Genomic DNA, 19,176 nt, shown 5'->3' with positions numbered 1-19,176 from the left:
ATACTTTGTCTTCTACTGTAGGTTAATAATAATATAGATACTGACTTACATTTGAATGGCCTGATACTACTTATATATGTCAAGAAGCTTTATAAAGCGTAATTAGCCATACATCAAATTCAAAGAAAATATCTTTTCTAAACTCAAAATACCTAAAAACTTGAATGAACTGTATGTGTGTGTATATATATGTATACACACACACACATACACATATATATAAAAATGTATATATATATTTTAAAATAAGCCACCATACTCTATTCCTGCTTCATCTAGTTTTCTTCTCAAATATCCTGGTTTCTTTAATTATTTTCTTTGTATTTTGTTATAGAACTTAAGGATCAGAAAATTACTTAAACTCAGAATTTGGCCTCTAAACACTTGAATAACTAATAACCATGATAGTTAAATGATATGAATTATGCTTTTGTTGCTGAATGTTGTAAATTAGTCATGTCCATACGAGCTTAATGTACTGTTCAATTTACTTTTCTTTGAAGATCACCACTTTAAATATGAGCTGTTGAAATCAGAACATGGAAAGATCAAGACCATTTTAGTAGAACTCTGGCTACTTCTAGTGTCAGAAAGTTTTTAGTGTTTTTTTCTTAGTATGTTAAATATTATTGATTGGCACAAGGGGGCAGTCTTTCCTAGAGTAGCTTATAGTTATTTATAGCTTTGGTAGTTCTTTTTCTATCTGATAAAGACCACCAAAAAAAATTTTGCATTATATCTGAAAATATATTAATATATTCTTTGGGTACAAAATAAGGAATAGGATACTCAAGTAGCACAAAAATAAAGATGAGCTGACATTAACATTTTTATATTCATCAACCCCAAAAGAAGTTAAACAGAAATGCAGTTGTTTACGGATGATCTGATGCTGAAAAGAGTTTATCAGTTACGTAAATTAATATTCTTTATTTCAGAACACGTCATAAATTTTATATGAAAATTTTTACTTTTGCGTTCATTAGTAATTCAAAGAAAACCCTTCCCACTGTCCATTTTACAGGGGGAAAAATACACTAATTTAGGGTCACACAGCTTAAATGATGTGTTTAGGGTTATAAAAAATAGCAGTAAGATTGGCTGTCAAAAGGTATTTTCCATTTTTGTTTCTCGGGTGATTTTATGTAGGATATGTGAAGTGAAGTCGCTCAGTCATGTCTGACTCTTTACGACCCCATGGACTGTAGCCTACCAGGCTCCTCAGTCCGTGGGATTTTCCAGGCAAGAGTACTGGAGTGGGTTGCCATTTCCTTCTCCAGAGGATCTTCCCCACCCAGGGATCGAACCCGTGTCTCCTGCAGTATAGGCAGACACTTTACCATCTGAACCACCAGGGAAGTCGTATGTGGGATATACTTTACATATATTCCCTTCAGCATTCTTGTGAAAAAGTTTGTATGTGCTCATTCTATAAAGAAAGAAACTGAAGCAGGATGAAGTTGAGTGGAATATGAGCTGATGAGTGGAATATGAGCTGATGAACTTGAGGGGAGTTGTTAAATTACATAATAGATTATTTTGTATTGGTATACAAGGTTTTTCTACAGATTTCAGAAACATTATAAAATGCTTCCTGAATATTTCATATTCTTTATGAGTCAGGTAGGTTTTTATGAGTTCAACCCTTTTATACCATTTATCGAAAGAACAACAAATGGAAACTGTGATTCCTCACATTTTTTCTTAGTCTTTCTGTTTCTGCTGTAAACAAATTTGTTGACATTAAAAAAAAAGTTTTTTTACACCAAAATATTTTTAAAAATACTTTGATGGGGGAAAAGAAGCAAAAACTGTCTCCCCATTAAACTTGACTTCTTGTGTATATTGTTTGTAATGAAGACAGTGTGGTATTAGTGGAAGAACAGACAGATCAGTGGAACAGAAGAGAAAGTCCAGAAACAGACACACAAATATAGTCAAATAATCTTTGACAGAAGAGTAGAGGCAGTTCTATGGAGAAGAGATAGTCCTTTGAATAAGTGGTGTGGGAACAACCGGACATCAACATGCAAAAAAATGAATATAGACGCTGACCTTATACCTTTCCCCAAAATAACTCAGAACAGATCATAGATCTAAATATAAAGTACAAAACTACTAGAAGTTTTACAACACAGGAGAAATTCTAGGTAACATTGGGTTTGGCAATGTGTTTTTAGATGCAGTGCCAAAAACATCATGAACGAAAACGTTAAGATTGAATTCATTAAAATGAAAAACCTCTGCTCTTCCAAAGACACTGTCAAGATGATGAAGTGGACTGGAAGAACATACTTGTAAAACATATCTGATAAAGGACTGTTATCCAAAATACACAAAGAACTCTTAAAAGTCAACAGTTTCAGTTCAGTTCAGTCGCTCAGTCGTGTCCGACTCTTTGCCACCCCGTGGACTATAGCACGCCAGGTCTCCGTGTCCATCACCAACTCCCGGAGTTTACTCAAACTCCTGTCCATTGAGTCGGTGATACCATCCAACCATCTCATCCTCTGTTGTCCCCTTCTCCTCCTGCTTTCAATCTTTCCCAACATCAGGGTCTTTCCCAATGAGTCAGTTCTTTGCATCAGGTGGCCAAAGTATTGGAGTTTCAGCTTCCAATGAATATTCATGACTGATTTCCTTTAAGATGGACTGATTGGATCTCCTTGCAATCCAGGGGACTCTCAAGAGTCTTCTCCAACACCACAGTTCAAAAGCATCAATTCTTAGGTGCTCAGCTTTGTTAATAGTCCAACTCTCACATCCATACATGACTACTGGAAAAACCATAGTTCTGACTACATGGACCTTTGTTGGCAAAGTAATGTCTATGCTTTTTAATATACTGTCTAGGTTGGTCATAACTTTTCTTCCAAGGAGCAAGCATCTTTTAATTTCATGGCTGCAGTCACCATCTGTAGTGATTTTGGAGTCCCAAAAAATAAAGTCTGTCACTGTTTCCCCATCTATTTGCCATGAAGTGATGGGACCGGATGCCATGATCTTAGTTTTCTGAATGTTGAGTTTTAAGCCAACTTTTTCACTCTCCTCTTTCACTTTTCATCAAGAGGCTCTTTAGTTCCTTTTCACTTTCTGCCATAAGGGTGATATCATCTGCATATCTGAGGTTATCGATATTTCTCCCAGCAATCTTGTTTCCAGCTTGTGCTTCCTCCAGCCCAGCGTTTCTCATGATGTACTCTGCATATAAGCTAAATAAGCAGGGTGACAGTATACAGCCTTGACGTACTCCTTTCCCAATTTGGAACCAGTCTGTTATTCCGTGTCCAGTTCTAAGTGTTGCTTCTTGACCTGCATACAGGTTTCTCAGGAGGCAGGTTATGTGGTCTGATAGTTCCATCTCTTTCAGAATTTTCCACAGTTTGTGGTGATCCACACAATCAAAGGCTTTGGCATAGTCAATAAAGCAGAAATAGATGTTTCTCTGGAACTCTCTTGCTTTTTCAGTGATCCAGTGGATGTAGGCAATTTGATCACTGGTTCCTCTGCCTTTTTTAAATACAGCTTGAACATCTGGAAGTTCACAGATCATGTACTGTTGAAGCCTGGCTTGGAGAATTTTGAGTATTACTTTGCTAGCGTGTGAGATGGGTGCAATTGTGTGGTGGTGTGAGCATTCTTTGGCATTGCCTTTCTTTGGGATTGGAATGAAAACTGACCTTTTCCAGCTCTGTGGCCACTGCTGAGTTTTCCAAATTTACTGGCATATTGAGTGCAGCACTTTCACAGCATCGTCTTTTAGGATTTGAAATAGCTCAACTGGGATTCCATCACCTCCACTAGCTCTGTTCATAGTGATGCTTTCTAAGGCCCACCTGACTTCACATTCCAGGATGTCTGGCCCTAGGTGAGTGTGAGTGATCATACCATTGTGATTATCTGGGTCGTAAAGATCTTTTTTGTACAGTTCTTTGTACAGTATTCTTGCCACCTCTTCTTAATATCTTCTGCTTCTGTTAGGTCCATACCATTTCTGTCCCTTATTGAGCCCATCTTTGCATGAAATGTTCCCTTGGTATCTCTAATTTCCTTGAAGAGATCTCTAGTCTTTCCCATTCTATCGTTTTCCTCTATTTCTTTGCATTGATCACTGAGAAAGGCTTTCTTATCTCTCCTTGCTGTTCTTTGGAACTCTGCATTCAAATGGATATATCTTTCCTTTTCTCCTTTGCTTTTCACTTCTCTTCTTTTCACAGCTATTTGTAAGGCCTCCTCAGGCAGCCATTTTGCTTTTTTGCATTTCTTTGTTTTGGGGATGGTCTTGATTCCTGTCTCCTCTACAATGTCTTGAACTTCCGTCCATAGTTCATCAGGCATTCTATCAGATCTAGTCCCTTGAATCTATTTCTCACTTCCATTGTATAGTCATGAGGGATTTGATTTAGGTCATACCTGAATGGTCTAGTAACCACTACTTTCCCTACTTTCTTCAATTTGAGTCTGAATTTGGCAATAAGGAGTTCATGATCTGAGCCACAGTCAGCTCCTGGTCTTGTTTTTGCTGACTGTATAGAGCATCTCCTTCTTTGGTTGCAAAGAATATAATGAATCTGATTTTGGTGTTCATCATCTGGTGATGTCCATGTGTAGAGTCTTCTCTTGTGTTATTGGAAGAGGGTGTTTGCTGTGACCAGTGCGTTCTCTTGGCAGAACTCTATTAGCCTTTGCCCTGCTTCATTCTGTACTCCAAGGCCAAATTTGCCTGTTACTCCATGTATTTCTTGACTTCCTACTTTTGCATTCCAGTCCCCTACATCTTTTCGGGGTGTTAGTTCTAGAAGGTCTTGTAGATCTTCATAGAACTGTTCAACTTTAGCTTCTTCAGCGTTACTGGTCGGGGCATAGACTTGGATTACCATGATACTGAATGGTTTGCCTTGGAAATGAACAGAGATGATTCTGTCGTTTTGAGATTGCATCCAAGTACTGAATCTTGGCCTCTTCTGTTGACTGTCATGCCTACTCTATTTCTTCCAAGGGATTCTTGCCCACAGTAGTAGATATAATGGTCATCTTAGTTAAATTCACCCATTCCAGTCCATCTTAGTTCATTGATTCCTAGAATGTTGATGTTCTAGGTAATTTCATGTGATCATAAAACAAAATTTCTGTGCTAAATAAACCATGAAAAATGCAAGTAAAGGTATTCCTGGGACTTCCCTAACTGTCCAGTGGTTGAGAGTCTGCTTTCCAATACAGGGGATGCAGGTTCAATCTCCGGTGGGGAACTGAGATCCCCCACACTGCATAGAGTGACAAAAAAAAGAAAGAAAGGAAGACAAAAACAAAAAAAAGATATTCCTTGGGCTACCCAGTCAAGAAACAAATGTGCCATAATATCAGTGTTACTGGAAGAGTGGTTACAAATGATTTGTACGTTCATCTTTGTTTTTTCAGTATTTTGCAAATGTTATCTGTAATATAAAACTCTGTTAGCACTTAGCTTTTTGTGTCCTACTGCAGCTTAATAGTATTGTTCACATGTCTTAGAAGATATTAAGACATAGGGTCCCTCTGGTTAACTGTAAGTAGGTGGAAGACTGAAATCACTACAGTGCTTGATGTAAATTATCTCATTGGCTGGTGACAACTTCATCAGATTTTTTTTTACTGTTTACAAAGGGATCAGTTTTTAAGTTTTACTTATTACATACTTGCTTGTTTGTTTTCTTGCTTGCTTACTCATTTACTTCCTTATTCTTTTATTCACCTCCTCTTTTAAAAGATTCTTATTAGTTATTAACCGAAGTGGTTTTGCCAAGTTCTTACGTTTTGTTAAACTGCTGTAAAATATGTGCTTGAAATTTGTATCATTTGCAGTTTGTATATTGAGGGAAATGAATTACCTTTTAAGCAGAATTAATATCTAAGTGTTGCTTTAGTGATTCCTTGGTACAGTAATTGATGATGAAATTTAGCTCATTGTTTTCAGCTAGTTTAAATTGGTTTCTTGAAAGAAACAGAAACTTGTTGCTTAATCACAGACAACAGGGGCCTCTTTGGAATACCTCTGGGCTGTTACGAAGTATTTGTTTATGAAGGATGATTCCACTTGATTATATATTATGTATCCCCAAAGGACAGTAATTTTAAATTGTTTTTACTAGATTGTGCTATCTTTATGGCAAATGGATACATATGTCTGCGAGTTTGTTTTTATTTCTTTCCGCTATAAAGCTGCCCTTTTACCAAGCTTAGCTACCTGTGCATTCCTCCCTAAAATGGATTTTTTGGAGGTGTCTTTCTTTCCAGTATTTGATGCATAAGTGGAAATGTTTCACCGATCAACAGTGCATTGGTATCTTTATTCAGATTCTTGAATTCTAAAGTGTGGCAAGCTGAGATTTGATTTTGTTTTTCAAAAAAGGAGGAAATTTTAAGATGTAAATAATTACTGCTTATAGGCATTGAAACTATATTGCCTATCCTGTCTCAACAATTTGGCTGTAATTCTGAAGTTTTGGATAGACAGTGGTGACAACTTGGAGCTATCTAGATTAAAGAAGTAGTTTTATTTTTTTGTGCTCTCATTAAAACTATTCTGACTTTAATCATTAAGTATCTCTGTGGAAGAAATAGATTTAAGCCAACAAATTAAGATGAAAACTATATGTGTGGGTTAACTAATTTCAGAGTCCAGAATTTTCTGTAGCTGCTTTCAGAAGTCTGGGTGTTTTTCACATAAATGACTGGAAAAATAATCTATCTGTAAAATATAGAAAAATTAAGTGCAAGTTTTAAATGTGCTTTTAATAATTCCAGAATTTGAATTTTCTTTTTATTTGCAGCTCAGACCGTCTAATAGAAGAGACAATAAGGTAGGAAAAATGGGATTTTTGTTTGTTTGTTTGCACATTAATGAACAGATGAAGTTAATCCTATAACTAGAAATAAAATGTTAATCTTCCTTAAAGATGGAAATTTTATTACATGGTAATGTATTTTTACTATGACTTCCCCTTATAAGATACTTGAAGCCTAAAAGATTTGTTTCAGAACTATTGGCATTAGGGTGTTTTACCTAGGTTAATTTTCCTAGTGAGTTCATTCTCAATATTTTCAGCCTCTTTTTGTTCTCACTTTTTAATGGAAAACAGTCATGAACATGTGATTTGTTAAGTGTCTTATATGTAACATTTATGTAGACTTGGTTTCTGTCATAGCAGTTATAGAAAGTCTGCAGTAATTAGTATTATCTGTAATAACAGTGAAGTAACTTCTTGTTTAAGGTAAGGGAAATTTGTTTGTTGGTTTTAACTGCCTAATTCTCTAGGTTTGATAAATTTTTAAATACCTATTTTAAAACAGTAAAAATAAAATTAACTAGTAATTGTCTCAACTTTTCAAAATTAAGCATTGTCTAAAGCACTTTTTCAGGAAAGGTAGCATGAAGTACATGGAAACAAGCATTTGTATTCTTATCATAGACTTTGGTATTGTGCTCAGGCCTTCCCAGGTGGTGAAGATCCTGCCTGCCAATGCAGGAGACTTAAGATATGTGGTTTCCATCCCTGGGTTGGGAAAATCCCCTGGAGGAGGGCATGGCAGCCCACTCCCATTTTCCTGCTGGAGAATCCCATGGACAGAGAGGAGCCTGGAGGGCTGCAGTCCATAGGGTTGCAAAGAGTTGGACCCAACTGAAGCAACTTAGCATGCATTGTATTCAAGGGTTGTACATGCTATATGTTGTTTAATCTCCTCAGTAACTAATGAAAATGAAAATGAAGTTGCTCACGTCTTTGTGACCCCACGGACTGTAGCCTACCAGGCTCCTCCGTCCACGGGATTTTCCAGGCAAGAGTGTTGGAGTGGATTGCCATTTCCTTCTCCAGGGGATCTTCCCGACCCAGGAATCAAACCCGGGTCTCCTGCATTGCAGGCAGATGCTTTACCGTCTGAGCCTCCAGGGAAGCCCAGTAACTCATGAGATAGGTACTAATCACTAGATATTATCTTCAAAACAAAAGAGAAGTTAAGGTAAGTAATTTGCCCATAATCACATTACTAACAAATAGTATTGAGGATTCAGATCCTCAAACCTGAGTCTCTAACTCTAGAGCAAGAGCTCTGTCTAAACCACTACTACATTTCCTGCCTTATTAAAAGAAGATGAGCTTTGGAGTATGATTTGTTTTGAAACCTGACTGTGCTACTTAATTAGATCTCTGTTCTTGAACAAGTTTCTTGGAATCTTCATGTTCTTATGTATTTATATGAATTGATGATAATACCTACCCTAAAAAATTGTTGTGAAGATTAAAGATAATATAAGTAAAATCCTTGAATCGAGAAGATCCCCTGGCTACCACTAAGTTAATTTAAATGGCAGCTCTATTATTAATATTTTTTAACTGTTTATTTTGATATTTCAGGTTTCAGAAAAGTTCCAGTGATACTAAGAGTTTCCACATACTTTTTACCTTAGATTCCCCAAGTGTTATCATTTTGCCATATTTGCTTTTTCACTTTTTTTTTTTCTGAACTACTTGTAAATAAGTTCCAGGCATGATGCCTCTTTACCTCTGAATATTTCAGTTTCAGTGTTCATATCCTGAAATTTTTATGTTGAAATGAGCACATGGATTCTTATTGTATTCAGTGGATTATAGTATGTTCCTATAATTGAAAATCATAAATTATAATTTTATAATAAGATGAATTTATCATATCTTGGAATTTTGTTTGAATTTCATGCACTGAGTCTTCCAACTCTCCACAGTTTTCACAAAATTGCTCAATTGTTGACTGAAGTATCTCCCTTGTAGCTCCTTTGCTTTCATCAGTGCATAAAGTTGGGTCACGTTTTATCAGGGATTCTTTTCTTAAAGTTTCCCCATAATTCCACCTATAAAGTTTTACCTTTTCCTTTTGGAGCTATATTTTAAAAACAATATACACAACTGAATATAAATTGGCATCAATTTGTTGAAAAGACCTAATATTTATAAGTTTATTCTTAAGCTTTAAATGTATAATTAATATTATCTATTGTTAAAAAAAATGGCTTCCCAGGTGTCTCATTGGTAAAGAATCCACCTGCCAAGCAGGAGATGTGGGTTGGATCCTTGAGTCTGGAAGATCCCCTGGAGAAAGAAATGGCAACCCACTCCAGTATTCTTGCCAGGAAAATCCCATGGACAGAGGAGCCTGGTGGGCTACAATCCATGGGGTCGCAAAAGAGTCGGATACAACTGGACGCCTAAACAACAATTGTTAAAAAAAAAAAAAATGTCCGAGTTTAGTTCACAGGATAGGTGAGAATGTTGAAGTTCCAGTAAACATCAATGATTTACCATTTTAAAAGCATTATGTATTATTTGGAATTTGTTTTGTCCCTGCATATTTGACCCTTGAAATAACAACAGCCTAGATTTCACTCCACTTGACTCCAGATGATGGAATGAGATAGGAAAGGATATCTAGATATACTTTGTGTGCTACTGGAAATCATGCATATTCAACAAGATAATAACATAATGTATGATGATAATATCTGTTCTCCAAGGAATACAAAGTGCTTTGCGGGAATTACTTTTTAATTTTCTCTACTTCTGAGTCAGAGTGCATAGGAGATAGTGATAGTCCCAGTTTAAGAAAACAGAGGGATATATGATTCAAAGATTGTTGCTCAGCCCAGGTTTGAATTGTTACTTTTTTCAAGGCTATAGTACCTATTTAAAAATATCTGGTAAAGTAAATTTACTATAAAACAACTACACTTTCAGTTCAGTTCAGTCGCGTCCGACTCTGCGACCCCATGAATTGCAGCACGCCAGGCCTCCCTGTCCATCACCAACTCCTGGAGTTCACTCAAACTCATGTCCATCGAGTCGGTGATGCCATCCAGCCATCTCATCCTCTGTCATCCCCTTCTCCTCCTGCCCCCAATCCCTCCCAGCATCAGGGTCTTTTCCAGTGAGTCAGCTCTTCACATGAGGTGGCCAAAGTACTGGACTTTCAGCTTTAGCATCATTCCTTCCAAAGAAATCCCAGGACTGATCTCCTTCACAATGGACTGGTTGGATCTCCTTGCAGTCCAAGGGACTCTCAAGAGTCTTCTCCAACACCACAGTTCAAAAGCTTCAATTCTTTGGCACTCAGCTTTCTTCACAGTCCAATTCTCACATCCATACATGACCACTGGAAAAACCATAGCCTTGACTAGACGGACCTTTGTTGGCAAAGTAATGTCTCTGCTTTTCAATATGCTATCTAGGTTGATCATAACTTTCCTTCCAAGGAGTCAGTGTCTTTTAATTTCATGGCTGCAATCAATCACTATCTGCAGTGATTTTGGAGCCCCCCAAAATAAAGTGTGACACTGTTTCCTCATCTATTTGCCATGAAGTGATGGGACCAGATGCCATGATCTTCGTTTTCTGAATGTTGAGCTTTAAGCCAACTTTTTCACTCTCCTCTTTCATTTTCATCAAGAGGCTTTTTAGTTCCTCTTCACTTTCTGCCATAAAGGTGGTGTCATCTGCATATCTGAGGTTATTGATATTTCTCCTGGCAATCTTGATTCCAGCTTGTGCTTCTTCCAGCCCAGTGTTTCTCATGATGTACTCTGCATATAAGTTATATAAGCAGGGTGACAATATACAACCTTGACATACTCCTTTTCCTATTTGGAACCAGTCTGTTGTTCCATGTCCAGTTCTAACTGTTGATTGTGCTTTAGACCTGGTGCATTCACTGTCCGGGTCCTGGGATGTCTTTTTACCATTATCCTACAATGACCTCCTTAAATGGAATCACTTATTTCCAGGATTTACTGTCTTCTACTTTCTTAGTTTATCCTCATTATGTTTGACCATGTTCTTTAGTAGCTTCCTCAGAAAGAATAAGAAGTAAAGGTTTTGGAGTTTACACATCTCAAAAAAGTTTCTATTCTACCCATATCCTTTTTTTCCAATTTTATTATTTTATTTTTGGCTGCACTAGGTCTTTGTTGCTTTGCCTGGGCTTTCTCTACTTGTGGTGGACTAATGCAGCTCTTCATTGCAGCGCATGGGCTTCTCATTGTGGTAGCTTCTCTTGTTGCAGAGCACAGCCTCTAGGCACACAGGCTCAGTAGTTGCAGCTAGCAAGCCCTAGAGCATGGGCTCAGTGGTTGTGGCGCGTGAGCTTAGTTGCTCCACGTGTGGAATCCTCCTGGACTAGGGATCAAACGTGTGTCTCCTGCATTGGCAGGCAGATTCCCATCCAGTGGGCCCCAGGGAAGTCCCTATTCTGCCCAAATTCTTGATTCATTGTTTAGCTAAAAATCAGAATTGTAGGTTGAAAATAATTTTTGCATTTTTTAAGGCATTGTTTCCAGTACTGCTCTTTAAGTCCAGTCCCAATTAAAATTTTCTGTCCTTTGTAAATGATGGGCTTCCCTTGTGGCTCAGCTGGTGAAGGATCTACCTGCAATTCGGGAGACCTGGGCTCAATTCCTGGGTTGGGAAGATCCCCTGGAGAAGGGAAAGGCTACCCACTCCAGTATTCTGGCCTGGAAAATTCCATGGACGGTATAAGTTCATGGGGTCACCAAGAGTCAGACACGACTGAGCAACTTTCACTTTCACTTTTCGTAAATGATTTTTTTCCCTCTGGAATCTTTTAGGACCATCCCTTTTCCCCTGTGTTTTTGTTTGTGTTTAATCTCACCATGATGAGGTTGACATGCATCATTTTTAATCTGTTTGATGAGCTCTTACAATCTGAAAACTTATCTTTAGATCTGAGAAATTACATTTATCATTTTCTTCCTTCCTCCTCCTTGATCTTCTTTTAAAAAATGTATGCAATTTATATTTGTCAAATATACCTAAATAAAGCAGGGAAGAAAAAGAATTCACCTAAAATACAACTACTACATTGGTTAATAATTTGGTGTGCTTCCATATTTTTCTCTCTGTAGCTCTTCATATCTGTGTAAAATGATTTTTTAAATATTAATATATTCATTTAAAAAGGCAAACACATGTATAGTCATGTGTTTAGAAAAAGTGGAATGATATTAATCCTAGCAGGTTAGTTTGTGCCATCACCTAATCTTGTCCATGACTTAAAGCAGTCAGTTGTGCGAGGGTCATATGGGTAAGTGTTACCCCTAAAAAAGGAAGGGGGTTGCTTGTAGAATGCTGGTTATAGACACTGCAAGGGGGGTTCTTCTTCTTGACCAAGGATAAGAACTGGGTGGTGGAAATACGTGATGGTCTAGGGGCTGCCCTACTGTCGCCAGTTACTGAATGGTGGAGCAACATGCATTTTTCCTGGTTCCTTTTATCTTTCAACTGATATTTTTTTGAAGTGTAGTTCCTGTTGTTGTTCAGTTGCTAAGTCTTGTCTGACTCTTCGTGACCCCATGGACTGCAGCATGCCAGGCCTCCTTGTCCCTCACTATCTCCTGGAGTTTGCCCAAATTCATGTCCATTGCATCAGTGATGCCATCCAGCCATCTCATCCTCTGTCACCCTCTTCTCCTTTTGCCTTCACACTTTCCCAGCATTGGGGTCTTTTGCAGTGAGTTGGCTTCTCACATCAGGTGGCCAAAGTTGGAGTTTCATTTGTCCTTCCAATTAATATTCAGGGTTGATTTCCTTTAGGATTAACTGGATTGATGTTCTTGCAGTTCACGAGACTTATGAGTCTTCTCCAGCACACTTCGAAAACATCAGTTCTTTGGCACTTAGCCTTCTTTTTGGTCCTTCTCTCAAATCCGTACATGGCTACTGCAAGACCATAGCTTTCACTGTATGGACCTTTGTCAGCAAAGTGATATCTCTGCTTTTAATACACTGTCTAGTTGGTTCTCAAATAGAATTTTGAAATATAATCTTTTCATAAATTAAGGGCTGGTTGTATATAAATATTTTGTGATATACTACACATTTGATTCTATTTTTATCGTTGTAATTCCCTACTTCCCTCTCAAAGAGTTTTTCCTGATTAAGGATATTTTGGTAGCTGGCCCCTTTTAAAACCATTTTAAGAAGTTTTTGTAATGTGTGATTTGTCAGTTGTCTTACTTCATTTGTTACTTTGAATTAAAAAAAACAGGAAATGGTCCACTGCCTTGTCCAAAAAAATATCAGAAGATAGCATTGGGGATAAAGTGATCATTCAGAAAAAGAACAATGGGAAGATGACTTGGGACATTTTTTTTTTTCATGTTCCTTCCCAGGTGCTTTTCAAAGCTGGTGTCATTCACCTTGGTTTTCTGTTCATTTTTATGAGTACGATGAATCCATGCACGATTGTCTTAAGCGTCAGTTGATGAGCTTCTCTTTTTCTCCCTTGCAGCATTGCTATGGCAACAAAAGAAAATATGACTTCACAGAGAGGAATGTTGAAATCAATTCAGAGTAAAATGAACACTTTGGCTAGTATCCTTTTTGACCATTTGAAATCTGGTTTTAGGGGGGAAAATCTCTGTGTGCTTCACCACTCTCTCCCTCCCCTGGGCAGATTGCCGTCAGTAGTGACAGTAGAAGTCATGTGTAATTCTGTATTGTGAATATGCCCTGCACTTGTACTTTGTGAAAGTTCATACTGTTTAGTGCCATTTCTAAAAGATAGCACACCAGAAGCTTCATACTAGTAGATCTCGAAAAAAAATGATAAATATAATTTCCAAATTATTCACAAAACTATTTTGCATCTTAATAGCTCTTGAATCCATGTTAGAAGTCTACAGTGTACACTATTTTTACACAGAGGTCATAAATTTTGTGCTTTTTTTTCTTTCTTTTTTTATTTTGGAGACTAAGTCAGTGGCATATGCTTAGAAAGGGAAGGAAGTAGCCGTACATGTAAGTGCTGATCACTGCTGATTACCATATTTTCATTTTGCACAAGCTGAACTCTAGTACAGATTTGCTGCTTGTTTGTTGTGACCTCTGCCTTTTCTAGTTCTTCAGTTTCCCAGTTGAAATTAGTACTACTCATACTCTGAGAAATCCAGCAGGGAAACTGCTAAGACCAAAAACATTCTGTTTCCTTTGAGGAATCAAGCCTTTTAGAGAAAAAAAAGTTTCCTCCCCCAATTACTAATAGGGAAAGGACCTATAATTTCAAAAGTTGAGTATCTTCTGATCCTAGATGATTTGAGGTCACTTTTAGTGTGATCCCTTATTTGCCTAAGGAAAAGAGTATCCTGAAGTGTGTTGATATTTTCCAGTTTTTGGTGAGTTTTGTTCTTGCTTTGTGCTTCCTTGGTGGCTCAGACAGTAAAGCATCTGCCTACAATGTGGGAGACCTGGGTTCGATCCCTGGGTTGAAAAGATTCCTCTGGAGAAGGAAATGGCAACCCATTCCAGTACTCTTGCCTGGAAAATCCCATGGATGGAGGAGTGTGGTAGGCTACAGTCCATGGGGTCACAGAGTCAGACACAACTGAGCGACTTCACTCACTTGTCACCCTAAGTATAAAACCATACATCTAAAATCATTTCTGTTTTATATAGGGCTTTGCTGCTGCTGCTGCTAAGTCATCTCAGTCGTGTCCGACTCTGTGCAACCCCATACACAGCAGCCCACCAGGCTCTGCCGTCCCTGGGATTCTCCAGGCAAGAACACTGGAGTGGGTTGCCATTTCCTTCTCCAATGCATGAAACAGAAAAGTGAAAGTGAAGTTGCTCAGTCATGTCCGACTCTTAGCGACCCCATGGACTATAGCCCACCAGGCTCCTCCATCCATGGATTTTCCAGGCAAGAGTACTGGAGTGGGGTGCCATTGCCTTCTCCGACAGGGCTTTGCAGTTAGTAGAGTACTGTGATATACGTTATCTCATTTTATCAGTATGATAAATTAGAATCATTTCCAAAAATATGTTTTAAAAAAATCAAATAAAATGGGTTTGATTAGTTAGGACTCTATAGAAAGATAATAATAGAAACTAATTTACACTGACCTAATGAGGAAAAGGAGGGAATTCTTGTTCATATGTCTGTAAAATTCAGGAGTAGAATTTGGCTTAATGGATGGCTTGGATGCAGAGGCTCAGATTTTATTATCAAGAATCTGCCTTTCCATTCTTTGTTCCCCTCCTCCATCTCTCATTTCTGTTTACTTATGTGATGGCCTTATTCTCAGACACGTTTTCTCCTCGTGCTGATAGAGGTGGCTACCAGGGTCACCTCCTGCCAGATCAAAAATTAGGAAATTTCTAACAGCTCTGGCACATGTCCAAAGAGGACTGTGGTTGCCCTCACTTGAGTCACTGCCTAACCCAGCCACTGGCCAAGGGGAGGGACTATTCTCTCCTGCCAAGCCTGAGTAGGTATGTACACCTGATGGCAGAGGGCAGCAGCAGCCCCACCCAGTTACATGAACTGAACTAGATTATTGGAGAAGGAGCAGGGAGGTTCCCGTAAAAGAAAAACTAGGTAGAAATGTGTTCACTACAGACAGTGTTTCCTAATGTCAAAAGTTTTCTTATTTCCTCTAAGGGCAGTGTTGACCCTTCTTGTACCAAGCCAGAAAAGATCAAGCATCTGCTTTATATGAGATTTGTACCTGACACCATGTAAGTTTTTGTAGTCAGAAACCACTGCTGGAAATGCAAAACAGTATAGGATGCACAGGCATGTGCTTTGATTACAACATACTACCAAGTAAGATACAAAGATATTTTACAGTACCAAGTACAATACAGTTGTGACTGCTGGAAAACTCCTGAAACTGAAAGTCTCCTCTTTGCTTTCGTGGTGTTCCCCACAAAGGGCAGTCAGAGTAGTTTAACCCACCTTCCAACCCTATTCCTGCCCACTCCTGTTAAGTGAATTTAAAATTTTTAAATAATTAACCAGTGTTTGATTATACAAACCCTTAGAGTTTGTTCCCACCAATTGTCTGAATCCGGGGGGGCTTATCACCCTTTGGGGAGATCGTGTACTCCTCAAAACCCTTCTGGAAGAACTTCCCAGTCTCCTGAGGAAAGGGATTTGAGAGAGAGGAAGAGGAGGAAATGCAGGGGCGGGGGTGGCGGCTGGCTGTGCCTCTGCCTGCCTGCCCTGCAGGGCTCCTTCATTCCTGGCCATACTGGCTCCACCCGGACAGTCCTCCCTCGGCACGTGGCAGCAGCCATCACTGCTGCCCCCTCCTCTCTCTCAGTGTTTTCCTTTCTGTTATTCTTACTCGTGTCCTGCAGTGTACCACGGGACCCAGATTTGCTTGGGACTTTGAGCAGTAAGGCATTGGTGTTTGCTGCAGCTTCCTCAGTGTGATTTTCTTCCCCTCTGTTTCTTCTCATCATTTGTCTTTCTGGACTCCACTGATCTCTGTTTTTTGTGATTCCTGTGACTTTTCAAAGAGGCTTCTCCCACATATGACCTTAATAAAGATTTCCCAAAGATCGTTTTCCTGCTGTGAACAGCCTCATCCAGCGAATCAACCTTAGGAAGCGGCGAGACTCCCTCATCTTGGGTGGTGTTATTGGCGTCTGTACCATCCTGTTGCTGCTGTATGCATTCCATTGATGGGACATCTCCAGGGACTCTTGACAGCCACCACTTTCACACCCTGATCCAGGAGAAGAAAAAGTAGGAAGGAGAAGTTGACTGATCTGCTAATTAGCCTGACCAGCAGGATTCATTCAAGACTGATAGTGATGGACTCTGACGTGGTCAGGTTGAGCGGAAGTCACAGGTTTTCTGTGCTATCTTTTCTAACACACATTTCCCTCTGTTTTTAGTTTCTAAAAAAAAAAAAGATGTTTTGTCTCCCCAAGAGGTAAGTAAACCCATCAGAAACAGAATTTCCATGCTTCAGTGATAGTGTTGAAGGCTGATGACAAGCCAGGTCATGAGGCTGGACTCTTCAAAAAACCAGGCTTCTGTATATCCAAAGACTGCTTTCCTTTCAGCCACCAGATGGAGTTGTGAATAAAAATAGCTTTTTCCTTTTATTTTACACTCATGATGAGAAATTCCAAGTCATTTCTTGATAACCTGTGCTGTAAATTTCTACTCTTTGTCCCCAACTTTTTTGGTGTTCAAGGAAAATGGCAATTTTCAAAGAATCTTTGAAATTTTCACAGGCCATCTTCAGCACAGTTGAGGTTATCTGAAACAGAAGACAAGCACTGCAAAAAAAAACTTTATCTTATTTTTTAATCATGCTGACACTCGGGTTAACTGTATTCCTGGAAAAACCATCAAGAATGATAGGCTTTTTTTGGTCACTCATTGTTTTTTACTTTTTGTTAGTTTCTTCTATTGAGTAATATCTATTACTACAAGAAAACAAAATTCCAGTTCTACCACGACAAAAAGCCAGTATCTGTCAGTGCCCTTAACTTTTCCTCCTCATGTCGTGATGAACACTGACAACCAAGTGAGGAAAATGCTTGATTTTCATTGAGGTCTCTTCAACAAGCCACATGTAAAAGACAGTGAGGGGCCACCATCCAGATGATTCCATTTGTAAATGTTCCACATGTAGGAGCAAAAGTTTAAGGACCCCTGTCTTATGTACCAGGAATTCTGTGTTCTGTGAAAACCTATTCATTCCAAATCTGTTAAGCTTTTCCAAACATCCGGAGAATGAGGGGCTTTACTACTGAAGGAGAAAATACCAGAATCAGTCTCTGTCTGCACTATCAGAATCTGTCTTCTGTTAACACCGTGGACAGCGACAAAATCTTAAACCACCCACCAGAATTCCAAGTTTAACCTTTTCCCGGTTTCTATAAATGTTACGACTTTTCTAACTGAACTACCACAATTAGGTCGAAGACTTCCAACATCTGCTTTTCTTACAAGAAAGAAAGCTACTCTTCACCTCTGAAATGTACTGTGGTATTTATAGTATTGGCTTAAGACCATGCCACAGGAAATAGAAGGATATTAGCATGCAGTTCTTCACTCCATCACAATGTGTTCATGGTGACATTCAGATGAACTTGATTACAGGCTGATCAGTAGACTAACCTCTGGTTGGGTACAGAAACAGAGGTTTTTCATTCTGGCATTAGAGTTTCATTGTGTTCTGGGTATGAAGAGCAATTGATATATTTTTTTTTTTAACTATGGGGTTTATTTTTCTAAATATGGGTTGATTGATCAGTCAGTTGATTGGGGATGCCCTTAAAAGAAAATTTAAGTTTTCCCACTGTGAACTTTGAAAGATCAGAGAAGTAAGTACATTTATTAAATTCTCTCCTGGGAGAACAAAACTTCTCTCCCCTGACTCTCTATTTATCTTTGATTTTTCAAAGGGTCTTGATTGATGGTTGTGCCTCAGCTAGAATTTGTGGGACTTTGGTTGCTATATAGTCAGCATTTATAAAATCTGAAGTATCCTAAATAAAGTTATTTATTTAATTATACTACCAGTGTTTTTTACTGGTCTGATTATTTGGTGCGTTCATGAAGGCTGATGGTGGCCTGAGAGTAAAACTAGGACCCCCGCTAATCTAGCTTGCTGCAGCTGAGCAAACAGATGCTTTTGATAGCTGATAAGCCTTTCCATTAGGGTTATGCGTAAATGAAGTAATAGAATTATGTTGATTATTTTCTTTATGAAAATAAACATGTTCTTCTAAGGAAGTTGAAAAAGTGTGGTGTAGATGTTGGTGTCAGACAGGTCTGACTAACCTCCCAGTGGTGTAACCCATAGTGAGGTGACCCAGGGCCAAACATAGGGCTCGTTTCTCCTTTACAGTTCCATCCTTCGTGGAAGGAAGCCCTGGAGCAAGGACAGACGTGTGCCATTGACCAGGAGAGGCTCACTTTGGATCCCATGGTAGCTGATGTGAACTCTTCAATTTCATGCCATTTAGCCTTTTTTCTTTTTTTTTAACAGCTTACTTTTCTCAACTTTTTGCTGTCGTTACAAACCAGTTAGTAGGCTCAGGGGCCAAGAGTAATTTGCTTATTGGAGCCAGGTGCAAGGAGTTTTCTATTCCTTGTCCCAAATGTTGCCGGTTACAGGAAGTTACTCTCTCTCAGTCATGTCTTATATAAGCCATGTCTTTTAGGGATCTTACATTACTCAGAACTTTCCATTTCACTTGAAATGAGAAACCATGGCAACAAAAAGGGCAGGAGATTCCAAAAGGTATACTTCTCTGAGAGTTTGCTTTACTGTGTGCCAGTAATTTTAGTTTAAAATGGTTAATGAATTTATTACTCAAGTTCAAGCGCAGATATTCAAGTACTTTAGTT

The 19,176-nt window shown here is 38.6% G+C and overlaps 1 protein-coding gene across 2 annotated transcripts in view; it reads left to right on the top strand.

Annotated features, from left to right (window-relative positions):
* Positions 1–18,338, top strand: part of GOSR1 (golgi SNAP receptor complex member 1) — a 35,590-nt gene extending 17,252 nt beyond the window's left edge. The window contains exons 7-9 of one of the 2 annotated variants that reach the window (XM_040243842.1): positions 6,810–6,839; positions 13,312–13,394; positions 16,364–18,338. In XM_040243842.1, coding sequence (XP_040099776.1) covers positions 6,810–6,839; positions 13,312–13,394; positions 16,364–16,488 — 238 coding nt within the window. In that variant the 3' untranslated portion in view covers positions 16,489–18,338. Of the gene's footprint in view, positions 1–6,809; positions 6,840–13,311; positions 13,395–16,352 lie in introns of both variants that reach the window. The other variant, XM_040243843.1, reaches the window with a different exon arrangement.
* The last annotated feature ends 838 nt before the right edge of the window (positions 18,339–19,176 follow it).

The sequence above is a fragment of the Oryx dammah genome, unplaced genomic scaffold (genome assembly GCF_014754425.2).
Source record: "Oryx dammah isolate SB20612 unplaced genomic scaffold, SCBI_Odam_1.1 HiC_scaffold_8, whole genome shotgun sequence".
NCBI classification, from domain to species: Eukaryota; Metazoa; Chordata; class Mammalia; order Artiodactyla; family Bovidae; genus Oryx; species Oryx dammah.
This window is presented reverse-complemented; position numbering and strand designations above follow the sequence as displayed.